Source organism: Cynocephalus volans, chromosome 3 (genome assembly GCF_027409185.1).
Source record: "Cynocephalus volans isolate mCynVol1 chromosome 3, mCynVol1.pri, whole genome shotgun sequence".
NCBI lineage: Eukaryota > Metazoa > Chordata > Mammalia > Dermoptera > Cynocephalidae > Cynocephalus > Cynocephalus volans.
Window position 1 is genome coordinate 170512436 of NC_084462.1, and position 27982 is coordinate 170540417.

The 27982-nt window shown below is 36.6% G+C and overlaps 1 protein-coding gene across 2 annotated transcripts in view; it reads right to left on the reverse strand.

Moving 5' to 3' along the window:
* Positions 1 to 27982, reverse strand: part of RPS6KA5 (ribosomal protein S6 kinase A5) — a 185271-nt gene that overhangs the window by 15436 nt on the left and 141853 nt on the right. The window contains exons 6-12 of one of the 2 annotated variants that reach the window (XM_063089104.1): positions 26118 to 26201; positions 23418 to 23521; positions 8505 to 8655; positions 5516 to 5677; positions 4225 to 4350; positions 3689 to 3822; positions 2912 to 3005 (exon numbers count right to left, since the gene is read on the reverse strand). In XM_063089104.1, the coding sequence (XP_062945174.1) occupies positions 2912 to 3005; positions 3689 to 3822; positions 4225 to 4350; positions 5516 to 5677; positions 8505 to 8655; positions 23418 to 23521; positions 26118 to 26201 (855 nt within the window). The remainder of the gene's footprint in view (positions 1 to 2911; positions 3006 to 3688; positions 3823 to 4224; positions 4351 to 5515; positions 5678 to 8504; positions 8656 to 23417; positions 23522 to 26117; positions 26202 to 27982) is intronic. The other variant, XM_063089105.1, reaches the window with a different exon arrangement.

Consider the following 27982-nt stretch of genomic DNA (forward strand, 5'->3'; position numbering starts at 1 on the left):
CCCATTTAATGGCAAATTTACCTTTTAAAAAAGGTATTGTTTGACAAAATCACTTTGAACCTCCCATTAGGGGTCAACAGATTAGTTTTAGGGTTCCTGTTAATACTTACCACAAATACTCACAAATCACTGTGCTTTTTAAAAGAATAATTGCTTTTGATCCCAATGGCATTATCTTAATTAGTTACTTTAAAAGTTATATATTTACTATACTTTGCATAAATTTCCATAAACAAAATAACAGAGGAGCTACTAAAAAGCAAACAACTTATATCAGCTCTCAAATGAACAGTCTAGAAAAAGATATGGTGATATTCAGATTCAGGTGTTATGCATTATAACAATGTCACTCAACAAACAATACATTTCCTTTTGAATTAGCAAAACTCAGAAAAATTGCTTGATAAAAAAGACAATTATAAGGACATTATCCTGAACATATTGGACAAATTGTAAAGGGTGAACAACCCTTCTAATAAGAAAAATGTTACCAGGCTACTAGAAATCAAGCTAATTTGAGTTTCTACATCAGACAAATAAAGTCAGGGTTGAAGATCTGCTACAAGTATAGGCCGCTGAGCTTTTAAAAAAATGGAAGGCAATACTGACAGTGGTTCAAAAGATAGGTTTAGAGTCAAACCAGTTGTAGTACTTACTTATGATTTTGGGGATATTACTTTACCTCTATGAACTTTAGGTCCTTTATCAATAAAATGTAGATAACAATGAGAAAATGAATGTGTGTTAGCTTGAATAATATTGTCTATGGCCTCATCTCCAGAACCTGTGGTTGTTACCTTACATGGAAAAAGGGACTTTGCAGATGTGATTAAGAATCTTCAGATGGAAAGACTATCCTGATTATCCATCACAGTCAGTAGTATGAGAAGGAACTATGGAAGCAAGAGATTAGAGTGCTGCATGGAAGGTTTCAAGCCAAGGAATGTGGATAGTCTATAAAAGCTAAAAAAGGCAAGTAAACAAATTGTCCATTACAGCCTACAGAAGGAACCAGCTTTGCCAACGCCTTGACTTTAAACCAGTGAGACTGATTTTGGACTTCTGTCCTACATACTGTAAGGTGATAAATTTGTATTATAAGTTTGTGGTGATTTGTTGCAGCAGCAATAAGAAACTCACATAGTACATAAAGCACAGATCATGGTATACAAAATGAACTATACTACCACAGAGTCAAAGGTTGAAGACTCACCCTCTATCAGTTTTACCCATTAGTTGAAGACTGTGAATATGGGATTGATCTAGGCAACTGTGTCACCATCTTGAGAAAAATCCAAGGTATATTTCAATAACTACATATTAGAATGATAAAATATTTACACTAGTATGTATAGGATTATATCAGGAGACAATTTATATTCTAGTAACTATTGAATATAAAAATAGCAAATAACCAACTTAACTTGTGACCTAAATAAAAACCCAGAGATGTGGTGCCTGAGATCTGACATGAGTCTGAAGGTTAGAGATCAAACATCTTGTTTGGGATGTAACTAGAGGCATAGCTCCAAAACCACAGAGGGGGACATGTAAGATCATCCATCAATTCCTTGATCGCCATGTGAATTTCCTCCATACCATCTTCAACAGGAGACTGTCCAGTCTCTTCTCAAGCACCTCTAGTGGACGGGGGACTCACTACCTACACTAGATGGATGCAGTAGCAGAGCAGGGGGAGCAGTTCCTCTGAGTTCTTGCTTCAAAGGTGTTCCTTTTCTGACTATGAGAACCAAAGAGCAAGTGGAGGATGATGCCATTTTTGGATGCTCACTTCCTGATGGGAAAATCAGCCTGTTTCTATCTTCTCTGAGGCAACAGAGCAAAGTAATTAAAAGCTTGCTGGGCTCTGAAGGTGGACTGCTTGGGTTCAGATCCCAGCCTCATCACTTACAAAGTGTGAGACCCTGTTACTTCACTTCTGTGAGTTTCTGTGGAATGTAACATTCCAGGCCATAGTACGTTAGGAGACTTCACTGTGGTAGAGACTTGGGCCCCAGCTATCCTAGGTCATGGATGTTACAGCAGCACAATGAAGAGAGCCCAGTACTGCAGACCAGCTTCTCTCTAGTAGATTTTCACCAGCTTGCTGTGTGGTCTTTAACAAGTCTCACGACCCTCTGGAATCTCAGTTTCTTCACCGGAAAATTTAGGGCAAGCCACATTCAGGATTGGTTTTAGCTCTTAAGGCTCCAAGTTGTCTTGAGTAGGACTGTGTCATCTTACCCAGTCTCGGGGAAAGAATACTGTAATGGAGCGATTTCTGTCATGGGAGGCAGCAGTGGGAAGACTGAGAGGAGATGTGGACCTTACCCAGTGGCGTTCCTCCCAAGTCCCAAGTGACATGTATCTGTGGCAGATTCTTGTTAGAAAGCAGGACTGGAAGTAGAAGAGGGGGCAGCATGATCTGGCCTGGGGTCTGAGCAGAATTTGCCAAGTGAAACAAGAAGATAAAAGGGAATATCTTTGCCCTTCTTTTTCCTATTTGACCTTTAGCTTGCAGTACTTAGGCCTAAGCCTAAGTTCCACTCTAGAAGTGAAAGGAAAGTTGAAGGCTCAAAATTAGTAAGTACTGAGAGGTATGTGGTGATTAAACTATGGTGGGTAGCAGCTGTATTGGCAATAAGCACACTACACTACTGACAGTGCCATTGAACTTCTGCCTCTCTGTCCTCCACATCATATGTGGCAACTGTTGTTTGAAAAAAGCAGAAGTGAAAGGATGAACTGATTTGGGAGTGGGTTAGAATGTCTGTGGGGGGACGTTCTTTGCCCTTTCTGGTAGCTGGGTGATGTCCATATCCCTGACTCTGACCCAGCAGCAGCAACAAAACTGGTGATAGGTAGAAGCTTGCATGGGAATAAGTACACACAGAAAAAAAATGTGGAATACCTGATCATGAAAAATTTCGTGCAACTTCACGATATTGGGGTGTCCTTCACAGAGTTTCAAAGCTGTTATTTCTTTCTGAGTATTGGCTTCCATCCTGCATGATCAAACCGTTAGTGTCTACATGTCTCTCCAGGCAAGTTTTTATGTTAGAACTTCCCCAACCCTAATTTTGTTTTTATTTACAGTGCATTCAGAATTCACATGTCAAAGTACCAGAATGAGATTTCCATGAAAGCAATGAGTCATACCACCCACCAGAAAAAGTAACATATTATTCTGGAGAAATTTATTATTTCTGAGTCAGAAAAGAGCTTGTCATATGAAGAAATGGATGCTCTACTTGCCTGACAATTTGGTAATAAGAATATACAATTGTGAAGGTAATAATCAGTTATCGAAACAACTAGTTAGCTCTCGAAGCTACCAGTAGCTTGCTAAATACTTTCAGAGAAAAGTATTTCAAATATACAACTAATAGTAATGGCAATAGCTGCTGAAATCACTAAGCAAGTCTGATTAAACACATCACGCCACAAGGAAGTTTCCCCATAATGAGCTCAAAAGCATATCAGACTACAATTTATATCTGAAATTGATTATCAGAAAATATCTATTAGAGCTAGAATTATAATAGACCATCTGATGAGTCAAGTGGTTAGACCCATGGGTAAAAAGCCTTACAATATACTGTTGATTTTCTTTTAAATAAATATCTCAACTGACAGAATTTATTAACTAGTGTGAATACATAAAACAGACTGTTAGAAATGGTTATACCTTTTGCTGATTATTTTGACTGCAAATGCTTGGTTACTTTTTTTGTGTATGCACTTTCGACAAATTGAAAAACTTCCTTCTCCCAATGGTTTGTCCTTCAGATCTAGGTCATAGTGTTGATAGAATGGAGAGTCCTGATAAGAAATCAACATTGTTAACTTAAGAAAATGTTAGTAATACACAAGGGGTAAATAAAATTGTAGAGTAATATAAAATTATTAATATTAATAAATATGAATGGAATACATTTATAATCTAAAATTCAGCTTGCTTTAGATCATTTCTATTTTCATCTATATCATTTATTTAGGATACATAATTCTCTATCACTGTAAAAAGGAGCACATTGAAATTGATGCTAATAATTCTCTAGGGCAGATATTGCTATTTCCATTCATTCATTTTTTGAAATTGCACTTTAGTTGAATAGTAACTCTATTAACTAATTTACTGGACTTGAGAACATTAATTAGTGTTCGTATTTAAACACTCATGCAAAGCACAAATATATCATTTAAGTAAACACTTCTCTATACCTTCATCATTGCACTCCTGGCAACATTTGTCACTCCAGGACGTTCAACTCCCATGTGAAACTGAAGAGGATCTATGACAGCTGCATTACGCTTAAACAGTATGGAAGGAGCAACAAAGGAATAGCCCTAAAGAAGAAAAGGAAAGGTAAAGAACAAAGACTTGCAATTTTCCAGTTTAGCATAAGCTAGATTGTGATAATTTTTTTCTTAGAAAAACTCTCAAATATTTGTTGAAATAAATCTAATCTTACTTTATTTGCAATCCAAAATGCAAGCTTATTTCAAATCAATAGAAAAATGCTTTTCAGAAGAATATAATGCCATCTTCTGGTAGAATTAAACCAATTCAAAATAAATGTGGAACAGACTTCTTCCCTATTCCACCCCCAAAATCTGACTCATAGCTGCAAATCTCTTGCATTGCTGATAAATAAAATTTCATTTATAATCACAACTTGTCTCAAAAACAATATAGTCAAGGTATTAATAAGCAAAGTGGTCTAAGTGCCGTTGTTTTTCAAACTAGAAAAAAAGCAAGTTTCATTAAAGTTAGTTTCTAATTCAGCAATTATTTGACTCACTCTTTTTCTCCAGAATAATTAAATTTAAAATTGAGTTTTGGAAGGAAAAATCTAACGGTAGAATGATGTGCTGAGCCAAACGTGCTTTGATGAATGATTAATCCGTTTAAGCTAGAACATTTAATAGTTCATCAACATTTTTAAAAAATCTACTAAGTACCCAGTCATGTGCTAGACAGTAATATGGAATGAGTAAGAGACATAATCTGGATGGCAGATTAAACCATACTAAAAGTATACTTATAGGAGTCAAAGAAGTAAAGCTGTGATGCTATGTAATTGAGTATTTTATCTTACATCTGATAAAGATCCTTTTCTAACTATAAAATCTTTTTAGAATCTTTTAAGAGCTGGAAATAAAATTATTCACTGAAGACAAAAAATCAGGTAACATTCTTTATAAATAAAGAATATTTTATATAAATAGAGGTAAAACGTTGTATTTCTATAAAAGAGCCAAAACAAAAATAAAATTTCAAGTATAAAATTAATACTTCCTTATATCAAAAATACACATAAACAATATCTGCTATTTAGCAAACCATAAACTTATGTTAACAATATGCAATATCTCCATTTTTAATAATTTTGAACAGATTAGAGAATCCCGTTTTTAAGATGTCAACAAAACTACCTTAATATAGGAAATTTAAGTCTTCTCTTCCAAAGCACATATGGCCAATGTACACGTGCACACTCTGGTAGGTTACCTGAAACAGCCTCTCAGAGCTCTGGGGCAGGGCTGCAGGAGAATAGGTGGGATCCATTTCTGTGAACTCTTCTGCAAAGTTACTCACATCTAATTCATCTCTAATGACTGGCTTAAACGGTGCAGGTACTTTTTTGGCTGCTAAATCATCCCAATTCATTTTCTAAAGAAGAGAAAGAATAACAAAGGTAGAATAGAATTTTAATTAATAGGGAAAGAGGCTAAAAATAAGGGCACATATTTCAAACCAATGATTAAAAATATTGTTTTTCTAAACAAGAGCACATTTTCTGATGATAACTTATAGCTCCAGCCAATGTTGTTTTTGAAAGATGAGACTACTTTCCATCACTGTGGAGTCTCATAGTGTCCTCCAGGGGGCACCAAGACACCCTAGTTTATCTTTAGAGATTATAGAAAAATAATTTGTCCTACGCCTCTTGAGAAAGTGTTAAGCCAAAATGAAAACAAACAAAAAACCCCACATAAAATAATAACAACAAAAAAAGCCAGTAAAGGGCTTCAAAATGCTATGATATGAATATTAACTCTAAAGAAATATTCCTTTTTTCTAGAGGTAGGGTTACTTAGCTCTCCCCCTGTACTTGATTTTCTTCCTGTTCATCTGGACAGATTAGAAAATAAACTCACTTCAAATCATGCATTTGCTTATGTCTTCAAGTTTAAATGATACTATCATACTGATGTAATCACTCTTTTATCATTCAATTGTATTCAAGCATTTTAAACACTGCCTCTCATTTCCCCCATAAGGTAATCCAAGCCCCATTTCCACCCATGTCAGACACTTAGTGTCTGAGTAACCGCTATGCTTTATAATTATTCAAATCCAACCCTCTGCTGTTTTTTTATTCTCCTTCTGTTACTTAAAACAACCTCAGATAATACTCATTGAATTGAATCCTACAGATCTCCTAATACCATATTTCCTCAAATCTAAGATGTCATTGATAGTAAGATACACCGTTATTTTACATACCATTAAGAAAGAAAAAAGCATTACCAATTAGAATAGTAAGACGACATCCACTGTAAGATGTGCAATGATTTCAGTGATGGTAAAATGTGAAAACCTCCACTTCTTGGTTGATGAAATTCAGCAAGTTTAATCAACTACCATAAAATGTTTTTATTATGCTCCTTTGTAGAAGCAATGAAAACAAAATCATTTAATTACGGATCTTCAGATTTTTCAGCTAGAATGGGTTGTAGTGATCATTTCATTCATCTTCTTTATTTGATCCAGACAGAAACTCAAGTCCAGAAATAAGAACTAAACTTCTCACTTTTTTTTTTTTTTTGGTGGAGGAGTCAGAATTTGAATACAGTCTCTTGACTTTCTACTTAGTGTTCTTTCTTCTGTGTGGCTATAATATTTTCCATTACAAGCATATGATTTGTGCTTGGCTACTGTACATACATTAAGAGAAACTTCTAGAGTAAAGGGGTAATTTAAAGAAATATTTTGTTGGTAGGAGGAGGTTTAATGTTTAGAAAATTGAATGCTATTATGATCCTTCTCACTCCCGCTCCATTTATGGAGAAAAAGACCAATTAGGTCTTAATAAGTAGAATTCTGGACTTTCTGAAAGTGTCCTTATCTTTAAAAAGTCAAAGCAATTAAGTAATCTAAAATTACTATTCCAAGCTATCAAAAAGAGAAATTTCTCTAATGTGAATGACATAGTGCAATATTCACAAATACAGGGGACAATGGAGAAAAAGATTACTAGAAAATATGATTGGGGGTATTCTGCTTGAACAGTTTCTTGAATTTTAACTGATTGTTAATTTTTAAGCCAAACTTTTAAACAAGATATTTGAAATAGTTTTTCAAATAGTAATTTTCCCAAGCCATATGAATATGAAATGCACATACTGAGAAGTTAATTTTATTCTAAATGTATTTCTTACTATGTTACTAAACTATTGTAAGCTATGTAGTAATATTTCAAAAAATGGTTACACTGAGAGACTGAAATAAATATGCCCTTTTTTGAGCACAGAAGTGAGAAATGATTCTTATTTTCAATCAATATTTGTTTTTCTATACGTAAAAAACAATAAATAACAACATGAAAGTCTACTTGACAGAAGAATTTTTTCTTCATTTTGGTATGCTCTTCTCATTTCTTTTGGTGATGATAATGTAAAAGTGTAGTTGCAGAATAAAAAACCCCCAAAACCCAGAAGGTCCCTTCAGGCCATAAATATTTAGGTCATGCTTGTTGATATGATGAAAATTTTTAAAAGGCATATGCTCAGAGTTTTAGAAATCAAGGTCTTGGCATCCCAGGTTTGACCATTTAGACTGAAACAACTAGCCAACTCGGTCAATATAACTTTTTTTCAGTTATTTAATATTTTGGTGTTTTTGGACTAAGTTGAACAGACTAAACTGAACAGATATGTTACTGCTCTGTAGAATGGGTCTCATTAGGCTTTTCAGAATAAGAAAAGCTCTATCACAAGGACAAAGAAAATAAATGAATAACTCTCTATATGTCATAGATAAATGAGAAATAGGTAGATTTCAAATTTTCTAAGATTTTTCCTGGGAAAAGAGAAAGAGATGAAATCACTATGTAAAAGGTGGAACACAGTGGCAGTAACAGCTCATGAACTGAGAGAGAAGTAAAAAAATATCATAAAAGTCTCCTTAGCCCATATGCCTAAATCACAAGATCATAAATGGAAACCACTACTCAGAAACTCTAACCAATTAGTATGTAGAAAACTGAATGCTATTATGACCTTTCCCACTCCCACTCCATTTAGGGAGAAAAAGACCATATAGGTCTATATGAGTAGAATTCAGGTCTTTCCAAAAAGGGTCCCTTGTTCCCTTAATAAAAAATAGAGGAAAAATAACCCCAACAGGGACTGTGTTCACCAATTTCACCAAGAACGCTGAGCACCCAGAAAATAGCAGGAGGTATAAAACCATCTATCTGTTCAATAAATTTGACCTGAAAGAAGAGATGTTCTTTGATTTCATCTGCATCACGTGGACCACATCCCAATCTCTTCTTGGGATCTTTCATCAAAAGACGCTGAATTAGGTCTTTGGCTAAAGCGCTCATTTCTTGGGGATATGGAGGCTCACTTTTTAATATTCTCCTGCAGGTAGATAAAACTTGCTGTTAAAACAACCAGAGGATGAAATTATGGTGACAGTATTTTTAGCAAAAACAAATTCAGTGAAACACACTTTGAAATTAAACTACATTTGAAAGAGATAAAATATTTAAAATGAGTCGATAATACTTCAATAAAGGTGAAAAATATTTAAAACGAGATACTATGACATCAAATTTCTGAAACTCAAATGAACAAAAGCAAAAATAATAAATCATTTTTCAGTATACATCAATCCTAGTGGGAGACTACCATCCAAATATTTCACTGGGGGTGGGGGGAAGCTTGGGGCTAGATTAGACCTCCCAAACATAGACTAGTCTCTACAATTAAAGACTTCACAACATAAACAACTCTTAACAAATTCAGGTAAGTGAATTCAGCACTTAGATTTTAAAGGACTAAAGGGCCATGAAAAACGATTATACTGTATAATGTTGAATATACTAATCATCCTGATTTGAACATCACATATTACACACAGGTATTGATATTCAACTCTGTACCCCACAGATATATATATATATATAATCAACTATGTTTCAATAAAAAAAGACAGATCAATAATTTAATGAGAGAGAAATAATGAAGGGATTGATTGAAATTAAGAACCTTAACATAGTATACATAAACGGTTGCTCCATTATTGCAAAATGATCTCCTATTGTGCATTAAAATAACAGTTATGGAACAAAAGCAGATAATAAATGTGTAAGAGACAGTATAGTGTGTTGAGTAAGAACATAAGCTTTGGGGCCAAGCTGAGTTCAATGCTGACTTGACTGCTTCTTGACTGTGTGAAGTTGAGATAGTTAACCTCTTTGTATCACCATTTCCTCACCTGTAAAATGGGGATGACAACAGTTTCCATCTAAATGTATCCATTATGATGCTTCAATTGTTAAGATGTGTAGAGTGTTAAACATAGCACCTGGCATGTAGCAAATGCTTGATAAATGTGAGCTACTACCTGTTATACTCCCTCATTCTAAGGCAACCACAAAGAAAACAGGCACAGAAGCTGTATCAAGTAGCCACTGAGAATCAGTGAAATGACAATGGAACTGTAATTTTTAACCAAAAAAGAAAAAAAAAAATTACAGCAGTGTTGTTTAATCTCAAAGCTAACCCCACTTCTAGCTCTCCATTCTGGGAGCCTAAGAAAACATTGGTAGAATAAGAAATAAGCAATACCCTCTCTTCTTTCTCATTCTTTAATATTCTCTCATTGCTCACTGCTTGTTGTTTCCATCATTACAAACTGAAGTAGAGATAATCTTCTCCTCAGATCAGGCACAAGCATATCTGAGAGAGAAACTGTTTCTTGGGGAAAAATAAACATAGCCTTTCCCATTTTCTCCACCTTTACTGTACTTTTTGCAGGAAAGAATTCTTTGCATAAAGGATCAGGGCATTATAGATTAACGCGCTGTTGGTGACATTTGCTTTTGCAGAATCAGGGAAGAGAAATATGTGCATGGGCTGACATCATCTTAGGGTACTAACTCTCCGCCATTTATTACTTCCTAAACATTAAGAACAATGCAATGAGTATTGGAAGTCTACTCTATACCAGGCACTGGGAAAAGGAACAGCCAGTCTTGTGAAGACATACAAAGGAGAAATGTCCACCATAGTGGGTCCATCCTCAAAAGGAAGAGCACCTGAAAACAGGGATGGCTTCACCAAGATGCCAAGACTGGAAAGAGGAGCACAAGGAGACCTCGGGAACAAGTCAGGGGAGGTCATTCTGGGCAAACCACAGTACTGACATATAACCAAGGTGAGTGGCATGTGCTGCAGGCAGGGAGCTCAAACTTTAGATTCAGATGAAGCAGGGACCACATCAGGAAGAAACAGGAGAAATTTGAAGGAATTTCTGTTGAAAAACAGTGCTAATGAGGGAGCATGCAGTGATAGCGCCAATCCTTCCCTTTCCTGAGTGAGAATTTTACACCACAGTCAGCTGGAGTAGACTCTATCAGATGATGATGAAAGCCACACTCCACCATGGAGAAGTGAAAGCAAGAGGCACACAGGAGACTCACTTAAGGAACAATCCTTAGGCTCCCCATCATCTTGGTAAAGGGAATGGCACAGGGTTTCTTTAGCAGTGTGGAGTTTCTGGAGCCTATTCCTGTCAGAAAACTACAGTTCCAGAAACAAAACCAGAAACTGGGTGTTGAGGTGGTGAGGAGAAAGGGTTAACAAAAGGGTAAACCTATTTTTCATGGGAAGATGATCTCAGTTTTACCTTTTCCTTATACTGTTTCCTTGAAACATATGTGCAAAGATAAATGTGACATGGTAGCTGTGTCAGGTTGTTGTGAAAGCTACTCCTGGAAGTGAGCTGCATCTGGACTGAGAGGTGTGAGCAGGCACTTGGTCCTGAGGGTTTTTCTCATCCAGAACAACTTAAAAGACTTTCAGAAAATGCAAGCATCTGTGTGTTCTCTCTTCTACCCAAAGGTGTATGTGAAGGTTAATTCTAGGTGTTAACTTGATTAGATGAAGGAAAGCTGAGAAACCTGGTAAAGCTATCTTTTTAGGTGTATCTGTGAGAGTGTTTCCAGCAGAGATTAGTATGAGGGTCTGAGTGGCCTGGGTGGGAAAGACCCACCCTCAATGTGGCTGGGAACCATCCAATCCGCTGGGTTTCCAGAGAGAACAAAAGACAGAGGAAAGAGGTGAAGCTCTCGATCTGCTGGAGCTGGGATACACTCTTCTCGCCTGTCCGTGGACATCAGAGCTCAAGACTCTTCAGCTTTTGGGTTCCAGGACTTATACCAAGGACACCATCAGCTTCCCTGGTATTGAGGCCTTTGGACGTGGACTGAGCCACGCTACCAGCATTCAGCTTAGAGACGGCCTGTTGTGGGACTTTTCTTCATAGTCCCATGAGCTGATTCCCCTAATAAATCCCTCTCATATAATTATAACATATCCTATTGATTCTGTCTCTCTGGAGAACCCTGATTGATACAGGTGTCTTTCTGGAGCCTTGGGAGATTTGCTCATGGACAGTTCTAAAAATAAAATTGCTGTGTTGAGCTTCCCATGCTAGGGAGGTTCACACCTACCCGCCTGGTCTCATCACTCACAGCTGAGAGTGTCTTCTGTGGGCTGGGCAGCCAATGCCTAGGCAATTGGAAGGCCTCTGACAAAGATTACATTTGATGTTGTTATTGGATACACTATGTTTCCTATACTGTATCCTTCTATAAAGCTAAGTAAAACTGGTGCAAGATTCCAGCCTATTGTGACATGTAAGTGTGAACATCAATCTGAACCCCAGACCACTGCTGGCCATACAGAATGGGTACTGCAGAAGTAGGGATGAGGGTGAAGGGCTCCTGAGGGACAGTCATACTACTAGTGTCCTACAACAAGAGCAGGGAGACACTTATCCAGTATTGCTGCCACTTCACCTCTTCCAATGTGCTTGATTTCTGAATTGGTAATAACCGACAGTATTTTTTCCTTGCTTCAAAATGTATCTGGGAAACTACAGAAAAGAATTGCAATTAGGTGTGGCCCAAATAAATCTTAGAGACTTCTGTAAAATCAGAACAGGCTCTGAGTTGATATACTATCTTAAACACTTCATGTGTACGTTATTTAATCTGTACAACGATCTTATCAAAAGATTGTTATTATTATCCCCTTACAGATGAGGAAAGATTCCTTTCAAAATAGCAAGAAATACAAATATTATACTTCAAAAATATACTTTAGAATGAGTGACTTTAATATTTATTTTCAAGAATAGGGACATAACACAACTAAGAACATTCTGAAAAAGAAAACTGGTAGTGACTTGCCTAATGATGCATTAAAATGTATTATAAAACAAAATTGTAAAAGAGAGGTGCTAGCAAAATAAATCAATAGCCAAATCAAGGGAATAGAAGAAACATCTTGAAAAATACTCAGGCATATGAGCATATGAAAACTTGTATTATTTTTAAAAAGTGACCAGTCAACATAGGAAAAGCTGCATTGTTTAACAAATGTGTTGGGGAAACCAGCTATTTTGGAAATAAACAAGAGCAAGACTCTTGCCTCATACCACACCAAATAAACTCCAAATGGATTGAAGAATTACATGTAAAAAACAAAATGAAATAAAATCAAAATCCATAACAATATAAAATTTCTTCTTACTCATAAATGTTAAGTTTTTGAAAGCCCCTGTGGTAAAAGAAATTCATGACTGATTCATTTAAGAACTTATGGAACAAAGGGTAAGGACACAAGATTAAATTAAATCTATGATGGGAGAGGTATGGATAGATGGTTAGATAGGAAATAGGCAAGGATGGTAAAACATTCATGGTACAATCCAGGTAGTGAGTATGAGGGTGTCCACTATAACAAATATTTTAAAATTTTTGTAATAAAAAGTGAAGTTGTGAACCTTCATACATGTGTTTTGTATGTTCACTGAAATAAAACAAACTGTCTCAATAAAAAAGTACCACTAACTTTTAAGTACAACAGCATCAGGAATAATGGACAATGCTCACTGCTTCACTCCACTTAGGTCTTTGCTCAAGTGTTACCCTTTTCAGAGGTGTTCTCTAGCCATCCTATCAAAAATAGCTATTTTTCCACACTCCCCTTGTCTGTTTTATTTTTCTTCATGGTATTTATAGCATATTTTATATTTGTTTACCTATTATTTATCTCTCCCAACTAAAACGTAAGCTCTAAGGGACTAGGGACTCTGTTTTCCTCGCTGCTTTATGCTCAAGGCCTAGACCACTGCTTAGCACAGAGCAGGACCTCAATAAATATTCAGTGAATAAATAAACGTCTAATTGTTTACCACTTACTATGTCTTGCTCACTCAGGATCTTTCTTCCTCACAATTTCAATGAAATGTCTGCAAATAACTTTTTCACTTTTTCACAGGTGGCATGCATTCTCATGGGTTGTTTGTTTATTTTGATTTGTTCTCCATTTAAAGTTCACAATCTTTCCAACCTTAATGTTATTGACTCTCACTTCCTGGTTCCCATGTGGTCCCAGAATTATAAAATTATTTATATGCCAGCCTGAGTTAGAAAGAACTTTCAGTAAACTTCACTTACTCTAAATATTTGTCCAACACTAGGGGAAAAGTTAAGCATATTATGGTGCCTCCACTCAACAGTATGTTATACAGCAGTTACAAAATTATGTTTACCAAAAAATTTGCAATTATAGAGTGCTTATGATATAAATTTAAGCAAAAACTACAAATCATAAAATTATATTTCTAATATGAGCACATTATACAGGTAAAAAAGACAAATGAAATATATCAAAATATTAACAGTGTTTGTCTCTGGATGTTGTTATTGACTTTTTACCTCTTATGCATGTTTTAAATGATAATGAACATTACCTGTAGAATAGGAATAATAAAATGAACTTCATTTACAAGATCACGGCTCCACAGACATGAGTACAAAGAATGGCAACAAGGCAAGGGCATCTTGGCCCTGGGTGTGTGGGCCCAGCTGGGTGCTGCTTGGGGTACTACCCACCACCTGGAAGGCATTCTCTTCCACCCCCTGCCCCAGCCCTTGCTGCAGCTTGATCATGAATGCTTCCCTGACAACCGGTCCCCAAGGACCCACACCTCCTTTGTACTTCCACAGCATTCTTCTTACCACTCAAACCCTTGTCAAAACTCCCTGATATTAGAAACTTTCATGCATTTATTCCACATCTTCCCACACACTATATACATTTTCCTAGGACAAGAACTATTTATATTTCTCTTCTTCTACAGAAGTAAAATGTTATTCAACAAATACTCCATTGATTAAAGAACTCATTCCCCTCTTGTCTGTGGGCCGGTACTTTGTAGTCCTTTATCTGAAATCAGTGTGTGCCAGAGTAGGAATGAAACCAACAGCAAGGGAAGCATCACCCGTGAGACAGCATGAAGCAAGTTTCCAGGCACTTTGTACTTGGCCCCAGTCCAACCTCACAATAGCTCTGAGCCCTTATGCAAGGTACATCCCAGTTCTTCACCTGGAAAAGAGCATACACTACTACCTATTTTTCAGGGTTGAAAGGATTCATGGATATGATGTGGGTGACCTTGTGGCACAGAGCTGGCACACAGGGGTCCCCTGGTGAATGGTGTTCTTGGTGCTATTCCACAGGAGTGTACCTTCCTTAAGCCACGAGACTGGCTGCCCCTGAGGGTAGAGTCCCATGCCATCTCTTCTCTTTGGGTGTTACTGAGTTCTTCCTTGGTCCACTTAATCTATGTTTCTGTAGGCCATAGCAGCTGGGTCATTAAGAATAATAAAATGAGATGCTTTGGCTGACGCTCTTACCTGCTCTTGTGGCATCTGTAACTGCACTCGAAGTCTCACCCAATACTCCTGGGAGTCCCCAGGGCATGTCTTATGTGAGCTATCCATACTCTTCTGTACTCTCACCTAAAACATCCCCTTTCCCTCCTCCCCTCAGCATGCTAACTATGTCTCCTACACCCACTACCTGGGAAGCCATCTGAGAGGCAACCACACTCCTGCCACTACTTCTGGTGCTGAAGGAGAAAACCTCTGTTCCTTACAAAGTTAGGGAACCATGAGCTTACAAAGATTTTGCTGAAAAGAGCTTTCTTCTTAACTTATAACATCTTCTTCCTAAAAGTGATAGATACTACCTAGAAATGCCCTTCCTCTCTCAATGGCTGAGGCTTCCTTACTGAACCAAGCTAGTCTGCCTGGGCTCCTCTCCCTCAGGGTATACTAGACTGGTTTATCAGACATGCTTGAACATGTCTTAATCTCAGAGATTGACACAGCTTAGGCTAAAGCTGGGATTTCACTGCACTTACTATGGCTTTTATTGGCAGACCTCTTCCCTGTCCCTCTTTCTTCCTTCTTTTCTGTGACCCATACAATACTCTAGAAACTTTTACTTCTCCACCCACTCCATTATCACTATTAGAGTACATTTCCCTAACAGCAAGATAATATTGATGGGAAAGGATGGAGAACCCAGACTTTGGGGATTTCTTGGGACAAAGTGGCTGCTGTGACAATAAAATTAAGGTAGTATTTAGAGCCCAGAGCAGAGTGAAATACAAGAATTCAAAGAGATTACTAAAGGGAAAAGAGCCAGAGGCAGAGAGCCAGAATACAGAGCCAAGATTATCATCCAAAAGGATGAGGCCCTCTTGGGGGAGGCCACGAAGAACCACGAGCACATAAGAAACAGCAGGTCACTCCAAAGACCAAAATAAATGACAGAGTTGTGAACACAGAAGGCCACCTTCTTCCATCCCTAGCCCTCTCCTGTATGTATGAGGCTGACCTTTTAGACTTCAGGTTGATGTGAGTAGTGGGGAACTGGCTGGGGTGGTAAACAGAGGTGACAGCAATGTACCCACACTGGCAAATCATCCTGGAAACAACAGAAGGCCAGGTCTCAGGTGGGAGCAGTGAGAAATGATAACAGACTGATGGCATTTCTGATGGACCTTTTCCACGGTTGAAAGGATTATCCCTAGGCTTTATTCCGGGTTCTAAACACTCCGCCCCCCTCAGGAGTGACTCAGAGCGAGTAATTATACAATATGTGTGATTCAACCCTAACCCCACATGTTGTGCAAGTAAAGCAGGAGTAAAAGGATCAAAAGGATGATGGAAGGAAAGAAGATACAAAGTTGAGGAATATGAGTGCCAAGCGAACGGTCATTCACTCTGTTCCTCTCCTTGCTACACCCCTCCTCTTACTGGACTCTAGTCTAAAGCTGCTGCATGCAATGCATCATGTAGAAGAAGGCACAGATGAATAATTATTGTGACAAATGTTAATAGATTTGGGGTAACTAGTCAAAAAACACCGGGAAACACTGATGCCGATATTGAAATACCTAAATGAGGAAAAAGAGAAAAGAATGAGCAGCAAATTGAGAATCAAGGAGGCTTTACAAAATATGCCAGTAAAAGATTTTAGCATGAACTCATAGGAAAATGAGAGCCAAAGGAAAAATAAATTTAATCTCTTCTTAAAATGGAGTAAAAAATAATGATACCTCTAATTTTTCTATACATAACTGCAAAATCAAGACATTTATAAAAAGAAAATTTTAAAAAACACAAATGGACTAATTCAAGGTGTTAACTGACTAATCAACTGAATAAAATACAAACATACAACAGAAGTAATGTCTTGATTTTATATGCAGAAGAACATAGCAAGTCACACAAAATCAGTGTATTAAAATAATTACCTAAAGATAAAAACTCCATGGGAGGACAAATAATAAATTAATTACCTAGACCAGGGATTGGCAATCCTTTTTGTGAAGTGTCCATGGTAGGCAGACCTCAAAAATCATCCCCAATGACCACTGTGTTCTGGTATTCACAACCCCTTAAGTGTGGGCTGAACCTAGTGCCTTTTTTATAAGCAATATTATATAGTAAAGATGACAGGATGTCACTTTCATGATTAGGTTACAAAACATTCCATCTTCTAGCTGACTCTATTGCATTCCCAGCTCTCATGCTTTGAAGCAAGCTGCCATGTTAGGCAGGCCCACATGGCAAGAAACTGAGGGTGGTATTTGGCTAACAGCTAGCAAGGAACTGAGGCCCTCAGTCCAACAACCCACAAGGAACTAAATCTTGCCAAGAACCACATGAGTTTGGAAGCAGATCCTTTCTCAGTTGAGCCTTGAGATAATTACAGTGCAGCCAACACTCTGACTGCAGCCTGTGAGAGACCTTGAAGAAAGGAGTTAGCCAGCCTGTACCCAGATTCCTGATCCACAGAAACTCTAACATAAGGAACGTATGTTGTTTTTAAGTCACTAAGATTTGGGGTAATTTGTTACTTGGCAATGGATAATGTAAAACAAATACAAAACAAGATGGTAAATACTTCAGACTTTGCAAGCTATTGAGATAGGTAGACCCCACTTTCATAACATACGGCAAGTCACTTCTGTGAGACTGCTTGCTGTGTGACAAGATAGATTGGTGAAGTTTAAGTGGTGTTTGAATTGCTTAAAAAATGCTATTGTTTAAAAATCACCCTCGGCTCTTTAGCCCCGCCTTGACAGAAGTTTAAAGCTAAATATTAGCCTACAATTAGAGAAATTTGAATTTTGTTTAATGTTCCCCACCTGAGCTGCCCCTGAGTGACTACAGGCTTGTTTCAGCTTCTGTTATCAGCTTGAGCTAGGCCTCCCCAAACCCCCTCCTCACACTAGGAGGGAATGTGTGTGACTATATGATAACTCTAAGTATGTAACTATATGATAATTTTAACTGTGTGACTAATGTAAAAATGTACCTTTTAAAAATCCCTCTAAGGGCTGGCCCGTGGCTCACTCGGGAGAGCGTGGTGCTGATAACACCAAGGCCACGGGTTCAGATCCCATATAGGGATGGCCGGTTGCTCACTGGGTGAGCGTGGTGCTGACAACACCAAGTCAAGGGTTAAGATCCCCTTACTGGTCATCTTTAAAAAAAAAAAAAAAAAAAAAAATCCCTCTAAACTTCAATTCAGGGCTGTTCCCTTCTGAGACTTTTCTTGAAGGGACAGTCACCGGCCAGCCAATAAAACACCCTTTTAAATTCTCAGTTGGGTTTTCTAGTTCCTTTTCCATGCGGCAGCCTCACAACACTATATGGTCTCTCTGTGGCAACTATTCAACTGTGCTGCTGTGGCACAAAAGCAGCCAGAAAAAAATATGCAAATGAACGAGCATGGCTGTGTCCTAATAAAACTTCATTGACAAACATTGAAATTTGAATTTCAGGGCCGAGCCTGTGGCGCACTCGGGAGAGTGCGGCACTGGGAGCGCAGTGACGCTCCCGCCGCCGGTTCGGATCCTATATAGGAATGGCCGGTGTACTCACTGGCTGAGTGCCGGTCACGAAAAAGACAAAAAAAAAAAAAAAAAAAAAAAAAAAAGAAAGAAATTTGAATTTCATATAATTTTCACATCATGAAATACTATTATTGTTTTGATTTTTTCAACCATTTAAGAATGTAAAAACCATTCTTAGCTCAGAGGCCACACAAAAGCAGAGAGCAGAATGGATTTGGCCTGTGGGCTATAGTTTCCTATAGATTCACGACCGAAAGAGCACTACTAACTAACTAGAACTCTGTTTAATACCATTACTTTGATAAACACTTAAGCCTTGATTTTTATAACACTATGCTTATAATAATATAATCAAACATTAATAAAGTATATTTTACTGGTGAAAAATGAAATACCAAATAAACATCTCTTGGTAAATATTTTCTATGTTTCAAAGGCAGAGAAAGTGAGATAACCCTGTCAGAGATGACAGAATAGCTGCAAATAAAACTTCTTATTCAATGATCATGGTTTATAGAGCCCCAGGCAAGTCCAGGGCATTGACTGGGTGGATAGCTTCCCATGCTACAGTAACACACACCCAGAAAGAAGAGGTTCTACACTGAAAGGCAATAAAAGCTACTGGAAGTCACACAAGTAAGAAAAGCACATGCTACATACACGAAATAAAAATAAGGAAGAGACTCAGAAAAAAGCTAGAGCAATCATTCAAATCTTTTAATATTGAAAATATTTGTCCAAAGTGGTACCAGGATATGTGGAATCTGGAAATGATTTCACATGAACAGTTAAAAGAACTAGAAATATTTATCTTTGATAAAACTATCTTCAAATAGCTAAAGCAGTGTCTGGAAAAAAGTAACAGAATTACTCTATGTTATTGAGAAGACAGGACCAGGAATAACATGCAGAAATTAGAGGAAGATAATTTCAGTTTATTTTAAAGTGGTGGAGGGAGACACTATACAACTAAAATTGTTCAATAACGGACAGGGCTTCTTTGAAAATACCTTACACAACAGAACTGTCCTTTCAATGATGCCACGTGACTGTTAGGGATTCTTACACACAAAGAGGTTCTTTTACATTAGGGAGAAGGTTGGACTCTAACTTTTCTTCTCATCCTAAGATCTTATCATATTTTGAAATTTGATATACCAGAACAACCTTTTTATTCTGATTTTAGGCTATCTGGAGACAATAATAGCAAATAGGTAATGTGGATAATACATTATTTTGAAGTATCTCAAATTTAAAAAATGCAGGAAGTATGCAGAGTTCAGGGAAGATCATAATAATTAAGGAACGACAGAAATTCAATGATAAGAAAAAGCCTTAGCTAATTAAGCCGTTTGGGGAAAACATAATGATACATTTATCTGAATGATACATATTTTAAGAACAACAGACTGAAAGATTTTACAGCAAGAAAGACAATCAGAATGATTATCTTGAAAAGAAAAGTAACACAGGATAATTCAGTTATTACACTGTTTGTAAATTTCAGTCACCAAAAACCCCCATGTGATCACAGGTTAAACCAATCTTTAAATAAAAATTATTAGCATGCAAAAGTGGATAATTAATTGATTAAAGAGAAGAAATTCTATTTAAATTCCTGAAAAATAGATATGCTCTAGTTTTAAGATTTTAGACAATCTGAATTTAGGTTCTCTTTCCCTTTCTAAAACCAGAATGCCAAAAGTTTGATACATAGGGAATAAAAGCAATTTAAATTTGAACATCACTTGGTTCAGAATATTCCTGCTACCATAAGGCAGTATACTTCTCTCTACAGGCAGACCTACAGTAGACGGAAAATTACAAAAAGATTACCTCTATATGTAAAATCAGAAAAGGGGGAATTAGTCAGAGAAGCCAATTTAATTTTGTCAGGCTAAGGCCATCCTTTGCACCTGTCACCATAACACGTATAACCTTGCAATGGGACCCAAATTCTCGACTATGGCTAAAGTTCCCCATAATTCTGAGGCATTTTCAAATTGTCAAAAAATCCATTTAAATAAGCAAAGTCATATTTAGAATTTTTCATTGCAGATATGATTTTAACTTACTATGATTTTAAAAAGAAGTATTCCTGCTCTCTTAACTTCAGTATTAAATAAGCTAAAATAGTGAGAAATTATTTATTTTTAAACTTGTCCTGGAAAAGATACATTTAAAAAATTTTAAGAGTTTTATTGAAATATAATTTATGTACAATAAACTTCCCACATACAAAGTATACAGTTTGATAAGTTGACATATTTGTAAAACCATCAACACACTCAAGATAACATACCCAACACCTTCCAAAGTATTTTCCTGATCCTTTGTAATCTTTCCTGCCCTGCCTCCACCCCAGTCCCTAGAAAATCACTATTCTCCTTTGTCACTATAGATTAGTTTGCATTTTCCAGAATTGGAATCACAGTATACACTCTATATTGTCTGGCTTCTTCCATTCAGCATAATTATTTTGAGATTCATTTAAGTTGCTGGGTGTATTAATAGACCATTCCTTTTAATTGCTAAGTAGTATTCCACTTGTGTGAATAAACCACAATTTTTTTAACCACTGACTTTTGACAGACATTTGGGTTATTTCCAGTTTTTGATTATTACAAATAAAATTGTTGTGAACATTTATATACCAGTTTTTGTATAAACATAATTTTTCATTTCCCTTGGTAATTACCTAGGTGTGTAATAAATGGATTGTATACTAGGTAATGTTTAACTTTTCAAGAAAATGCCTGTTTTCCAAAGTCATACTATCTTACATTTCCCCTTACAGTGTATGAACATTCTGGTTCCTCCACATCTTTATCAGCACTTGGTATGGTCGGTCTCTTTATTTGTAGCCATTCTAGAGAATATATAATGGTATTTCATTGTGGTTTTAATTTGCATTTCCCTAAAGACTAATGAAGTTGATCATCTTTTCATGTACTCATATGCCACCCACAGATCTTTGGTAAACTGTTCAAATCTTTTGCCCATTTTTAAATCAGGTTTGTTGTTTTCTTGAGTTTTGAGGTTCTTTATATATTCTGGATACCAGTCCTTTATCAGATATATGATTTAAAATTTTATCCCAGTCTGTGGCTTCTCTTTTCATTTTCTCAACAGTTTTGAAGAGCAGAAATATTTAATTTTGATGAAATCCAATTCATCAATGTTTTCTTTTATGGATTATACTTTCTGTGCCATACCTAAAAAATCTTTACCTAACCCAAGGTCACAAAGATTTTCCTTTTTGTTTTCTTCCAAAAATTTTAGAGTTTTAGGCTTTACATTTTAGGTCTGTGATCCATTTTGAATTAATTTTTCTATATGGTGTCAAGTATTTATCAAAGCTTATTATTTTCTTTCTGGATAGCCAATGGTTCCAGCATCATTTCTTGAAAAGACTATTTTTTCTCCACTGAAGTGACTTTGCACCTTTGTCAAAAATCAGTTGCCAATATACATATAGTTCTATTTCTGCACTCTATTCTGTTCTATTGATCATTTGTCTATCTTGATACAAGCACCACAGTGCTAATTACTGCAGCTTATAAGTCTTGAAATTTAACTTTGTTTTATTTCTTCAAAGGTGATTTTGCTATTCTAGGTCCTCTGCGTTTCCAAATAAATTTTAAATTGAGGTTGTTAATTTCTACTAAAGAAAAAAAGAAGCCTGCTGAAATTGTGATTGTATTGAATCTATAGATCAATATGGAGAAAAATAACATATTAACTATATTGAGTAGCTCCCTCACCTGTGTTTCTCAATACTGAACTGAATACTTCTGCAAATCTCTGAACTTCCCTCTCTGTGCTGCTCTCTCCTCTCCGACACTTTGGCCTGCAAATTCTAGTTGCCTTGGTCTTCCTGGACTTTCATTTCCATCTCCTCAACTCCACCTGGGTTTCCCCTACCTACGTTGCAGCCTGGAAATTCTCTCAAGGCAGTAAGCTGGGGCAATCACAGGGCTCACCTCGTTTTACTTTCCATCTCTCAGGGACCACTGTCCTTCATTGCCAGTTGTCCAATGTCTTCAAAATTGTGGTTTCATTTATTTTCCCCACTGTTATAATTGTTTCAGGCAGGAAGGTAAATCGGGTCCCTGCTACTCCATCTTCATTGGAAGTGAAATCTCAGTTTTTAATTTTTAATGTCAAATCTGTTCTCAAAGTTATAAAATTCAAGTAAAAACAGGACAAAACATAACTAGTAATTAGTGTAATGTTTATCACTGTTCATGTATTTGTTCATTAACTCATTTCATTCCACAACTATTTATTGAATTCTACACAGGAAGTACTGAGGATCAAAGCCAGACATGCCCCTTGCTCTCACAGAGCTTACAATCTAGTGGGACAAACAGACACTAATCAGATAATTATAAACAAAAACATAACACTGAAACTGATATCTGCTATGAAGGAAAACAACAGAATGATGCTATGAGGACCTATAAGAGGGTGATTTTATGGTATTTGTTTCTATTGAGCCTACTATTGTGCCTACATCCATGGACTGAAAAATATTACTATTGCTCCATGTAAAAGTCACAAAGAAATTACATACATATACAGTGGGGAAAAAAGTATACACTAAAAAAACTTATCAATATATGATATATCTACTAGGTGTGACACAATATGTTAAGGGCTTTGGAGCACACAAAATTTATGACACTATCACCTATGAAACTTAAGATCTACTGTGTTGTGGCGCATAAAATATGAAGAAACACTGTATGAATATAAGTGGAAATTTACCACTTAAACATCATTTTGTCTATCCCCATTAAAAAATTATTTTTTTCATTAGCCTAATTGCAGAAATTAGATCAGTTCCCTTGAGAAAGCAATACATTTATCTTATTTTGTTAAATCTTACCTAGAAATCTCAGCTTGGGAATTTTTTTCTCCATCAACAGTGAAAGGAGAGGCTCCAGTTAGTAATTCATACATTAGTACACCTAAACTCCACCAGTCAACTGCCTATAAAACAACGATAATTTTATTTTATGGGATTATCAACTAAAATATATAAGAAACAAAAAAATGAACAAAATAAAGCTATGTATTTGGAAAATATTTTAACAAAAAGATTTTGTACACAGCTTTCTGTGTGGAATATGAAATTAGCACATGCATGAAAGATATTTTAAGAGTCTCATGCTCTACCGACTGAGCTAGCCGGGCGCTGAAAGATATTTCAGATAACAATTATCCAGGCGTCTTCAACTCAGAAAGCATTTAAATTATTTCCTAAAGTAATAACAGTTTTACCTAGAATTAAAAAAAACTTAAACCAGAAGTAAATTTAAAAAATTTTAAGTAGGTAAAATCTTTGGACTTATGATAGGGAAAAAAAAGTACCAATTAATATTTTTATTAAGCATTCAGCTCCAATGAACCTTAGAAGTTTCTTAAAATCAAAGAACAAAAGTGAAAAAAAAAAACAAAAAAAAAACCTCATCCAAGGGTGTTATGTCTTCATAACCACCTAAATCAATTCCTCTTATAGAACCTATCACATAAATCTAAGAGTCTTCACATCAGAAAGATTTAAAATGATATAAAATAAAATGTGTCCTAAATAGGAAACCAATTTATAAATTCAGTTACATGAACTAAAGAGCACAGTGAGTTATATATGGTTTAAAGGATCTTTATATATTGAAAATTAGTTCTTTTGTAATTAGACAAATCAGGATTTCAGTAGCTGTTGAATACATGAGCTTATACCTATGAGAAATATTAACTGGATGTCAAAATTTTAAACTATCTGCTTCCAAATTCTAGGGCTAAAGTTTCAGAGGTGACCTAGAGCTATTTTAAAGAAACTACAACAGGCCCAGGCAGACTGAAATCATGAGAGGAAAAGTATTTAGTGCTTCCTCCATGCCAGGCACTGTGCTGAGCACTTTGCATACATTAACTTATTTAATTAACTCAAAGTCATCAGGGTGTTTCACGTATGAGAAAAAAATATTTATTAGTTGTATTGTGGAACTTATACATGCAGAAACTCCAGGAGTAATATAAGGTTTTCTTAACTGAAAAGTGGTTCCATTAGGTCTTAGAAGATAATTTTCAAATTTTAAGTTATAATTTCCTACCAAATTTCCCAGTAGCTTCAAAGAATACCATGAAGCAAAATTCAGCTCTTCTATTTATACAAGCAGTTTCACTGCCGTTTGAGTGAGAACCCTCAGAAGGTTTTGCTTGTTGGATTTGAATCCATGCTCTTCAACTGATACAGATCAACGACAAGATTCCTAGACATGAACCTGAAACCAATATCACACCAACTTGAAGAATGGGCTTTTAAATATATGATTAGTCATTAGAAAGGAGACCAAAGGTTCTCCACAGATAGATATTTGGAGTGTAGATGTGGGATTTTGAAAGGGGATGAGGTGAGGGGAAGATGAGGAGCAAAAAATAGTCAAAATTCCTTTTCTGGAGAAAGTTATTAATAAAGCAAAAGTGTTAAGAAAAACTGAACAAATTTTGTACCCTTTAATACAGGAAGAAAAAAGTGTGACCTAGATTTTATAACATAGTTACTTAGAAAGCTTCTTCTATAATCTTCATTTTGCACATACAAAGGAAAGTGAGGAGGCCAAAAAATTGAGCTTTTTAGAGGGTTAAGGAAAACAAACTTCAACAATTTCAAATGCAGGATTTTTTCCCCCCAAGGTTGTTACAATGTTTATTTCTGTGGGGACATAACCAAGAAAGACTCCAGTATCTGTGTAAAGTTAAAGGCAGAAATTGAGAATAAGAAAATATGAGTGATTCCCTTTTCAGTGAGCTCTCAAAGACCTTTTAGAAAGCCAATATTAACTAATGGTGATACACATGACTGTTTCTGTATGTTTTTCTAGCAGAAATTAATAACGCCAGTAAGCACTGGCCAAAATCATTCATCATGAGTCAGACAGGAATGATGTGCACAATTTATGCATTCAGTAACCCTTCCGTACTGTATTGTGGTTCAGGTGTGTTCTAAAAGACCAGGGTCCCATGTGACAGAAAAAGAATGATTTTTTTTTTTAATGTGCCCAGTAAGGGGATCGTAACCCTTGGCTTGGTGTCGTCCACACTGCGCTCAGCCAGTGAGTGCACTGGGCCATCCCTATATAGGATCTGAACCCGCGGCGGAAGAGCCGCTGCGCTCCCGGCACCGCACTCTACGAGTGAGCCATGGGGTTGGCCCGAAAAAGAATGATTTTTAAAAAATCAAGTCATAAGTGGTGCTTTCTGCTTAAGACAATAGGCTCTTAATGAAAATAAAATAAAAATTATTTGAAGGAATAGTCAATTATGAGGACTCAACTTTAACAAGAGTGTTACTTCTATAAAATAAACAAAATCCTCACCAAGAAGACTTAAAAAAAAAGAAAACCTTTTTATCTGTTTCCTCCAAAACACTGGATATCAGAATGTATTCAGGTACACAAAGCAAAAGAGAAAAAAATGAAGTTAAGTCCGTCAGCACCAGAAAGAGGGCACCTAAGTTATTAACTAGGAGTCTTATTATACATTTTATGGAAATACATAAAGAAGCATCAAAAATAAAACATACCTTGTCATGTCCTGAATCTCCCCCTCTGACAATATCTGGTGCCATGTATTCAATAGTTCCACAAAAGGAATATGCTCTTTCAGTCTTGAACAAACAAATAAAAAAGGGATTTGATTTCAAGCTAGTACCATTAAGTGACAAAAGAAGAAGTTAATAATGCATGTCAGTGGCTATGACACACAACAATAGCAAAGTAGTGGTAGAATCTACATGACAGACCCTCCCTTCACCAGGATAGACTGTCACGTACATAATGAGTCCTGGGTAATTGCCCTGTCAGAACAACTTGCCTGAAACCCTACCCTCATCCATCTATCCACCCATCCATTCATTGTTTTGAGTCTATGTGTGTATTTTAGTTTTTCAGTTATTGGTTTCTTTAACCATTCTTTTTTTAGAATACGAATAGTCCTAGTTGGGTAATATAGACTGTCTAACACTTCAGTATGAAGGACTTTATTTTCAGATAGCAAGATTGGAAAAACACTGGGAAACTTGAAGGTAGAAGGAAGACACAATGCTAAGAAGGCGAACAGGGAACCCACAGATGAAAAAGGATGAAAAAAAATGACTCTGTCATATGACTCATCTCAATATAATAAAGGAGAGTAAATATTTACGTTGTTATGCATACATATTATTGTTATTATTTTGGTTACATTAACTCTATTAGAGGACAAACTGTTAACAAAGTGTCAGATTCAATTTTTGACTCCTATATATGAATAACCCATATAAGCCAGTATGTTTCGAAAGCTTTGTGCTATGTGGTGGTGACAATGTGCTTCATTTATGAGTGGTCTTATAAATTGATTATTATTGGTGGTAAACTGGATTTATAAAATATGTGTATAATAGAGCAGCACCTATTCCAGGAAAATAACTGTTGTTGGTAGATTCGTAACATAAGCTCATATGCTTAGTAAATCCTTATGTGAAATATTAAAAATTTTACAAAATGCAACACTTTTTGGTGAAAATGATATATAAAAACCTCCATGAAAGTATCTAGAAAGTGCTCTTTTTTTTTTTATTTCTCATTATACAATGCAATTGATTTTCATGGCCCTTTCTCCCCTTCCTCTCCGGCTTTACGTCCCTGGCAACTTCAGTTCTGTTCTCTTCTCTTAAAAAAGTTCAATGAATTGTTGTGATTGTTGTATCTTTTTTTGTTGCTTAATTCCCCTTTAAAAATATATATTCATATGGCTGTATCTGAAACTTTTTTTTTCTGGTGGCTGGCTGTTGGGCCTTAAAAACTAACGCCACCTTAAGTGACATTACAAGCAGCGCCATTAAGGGCTCACAAGGGCGTATTCACGTGGCAGCCTAAGATGGCGCTGGGAGGAAGTAGGCTGGGAGTATCCGCGGGAACCTTGCCTTAGCCCTTATTGGCCAAATACGCGCTTCGCTCGTGAACACTGCGTGATTGCAATAGCTAGGCATTGAGACAGGATGCATGCTCTCCTAACCTTTAAGCTGATTGGAGGATGTAAAACCTCCCTTCCCCATTTGCCTTTAAAAGCAAGTGCTTGTGTGATAATAAACGGAACTGCTGGACAGAACCCCTGCCCCATCTGAGTGTTCTTTAACGGGCTGGTTGGGGCCGGTGGCTGTGCTCACCTCTCTTCATGGCTCTCTTCCTCCGTCTCCTCTCAATGGGGACCGGGGAAAGAGGAATCTGGGCAATCCGCCCGCCCACCAGAAGGGAAACCAAGGGAGAGACTGTTAGCAAGGCAAGGGCTGTTCGGGTCAGATGGTGGCGGACCGACAGCTAGCCAGTACAGGGACTCAAACCCCATAACCTTACTGTTACTAGCACCACACTCTCGCAAGTGAACAAACCAGCAAGGAAACTTTTAAAA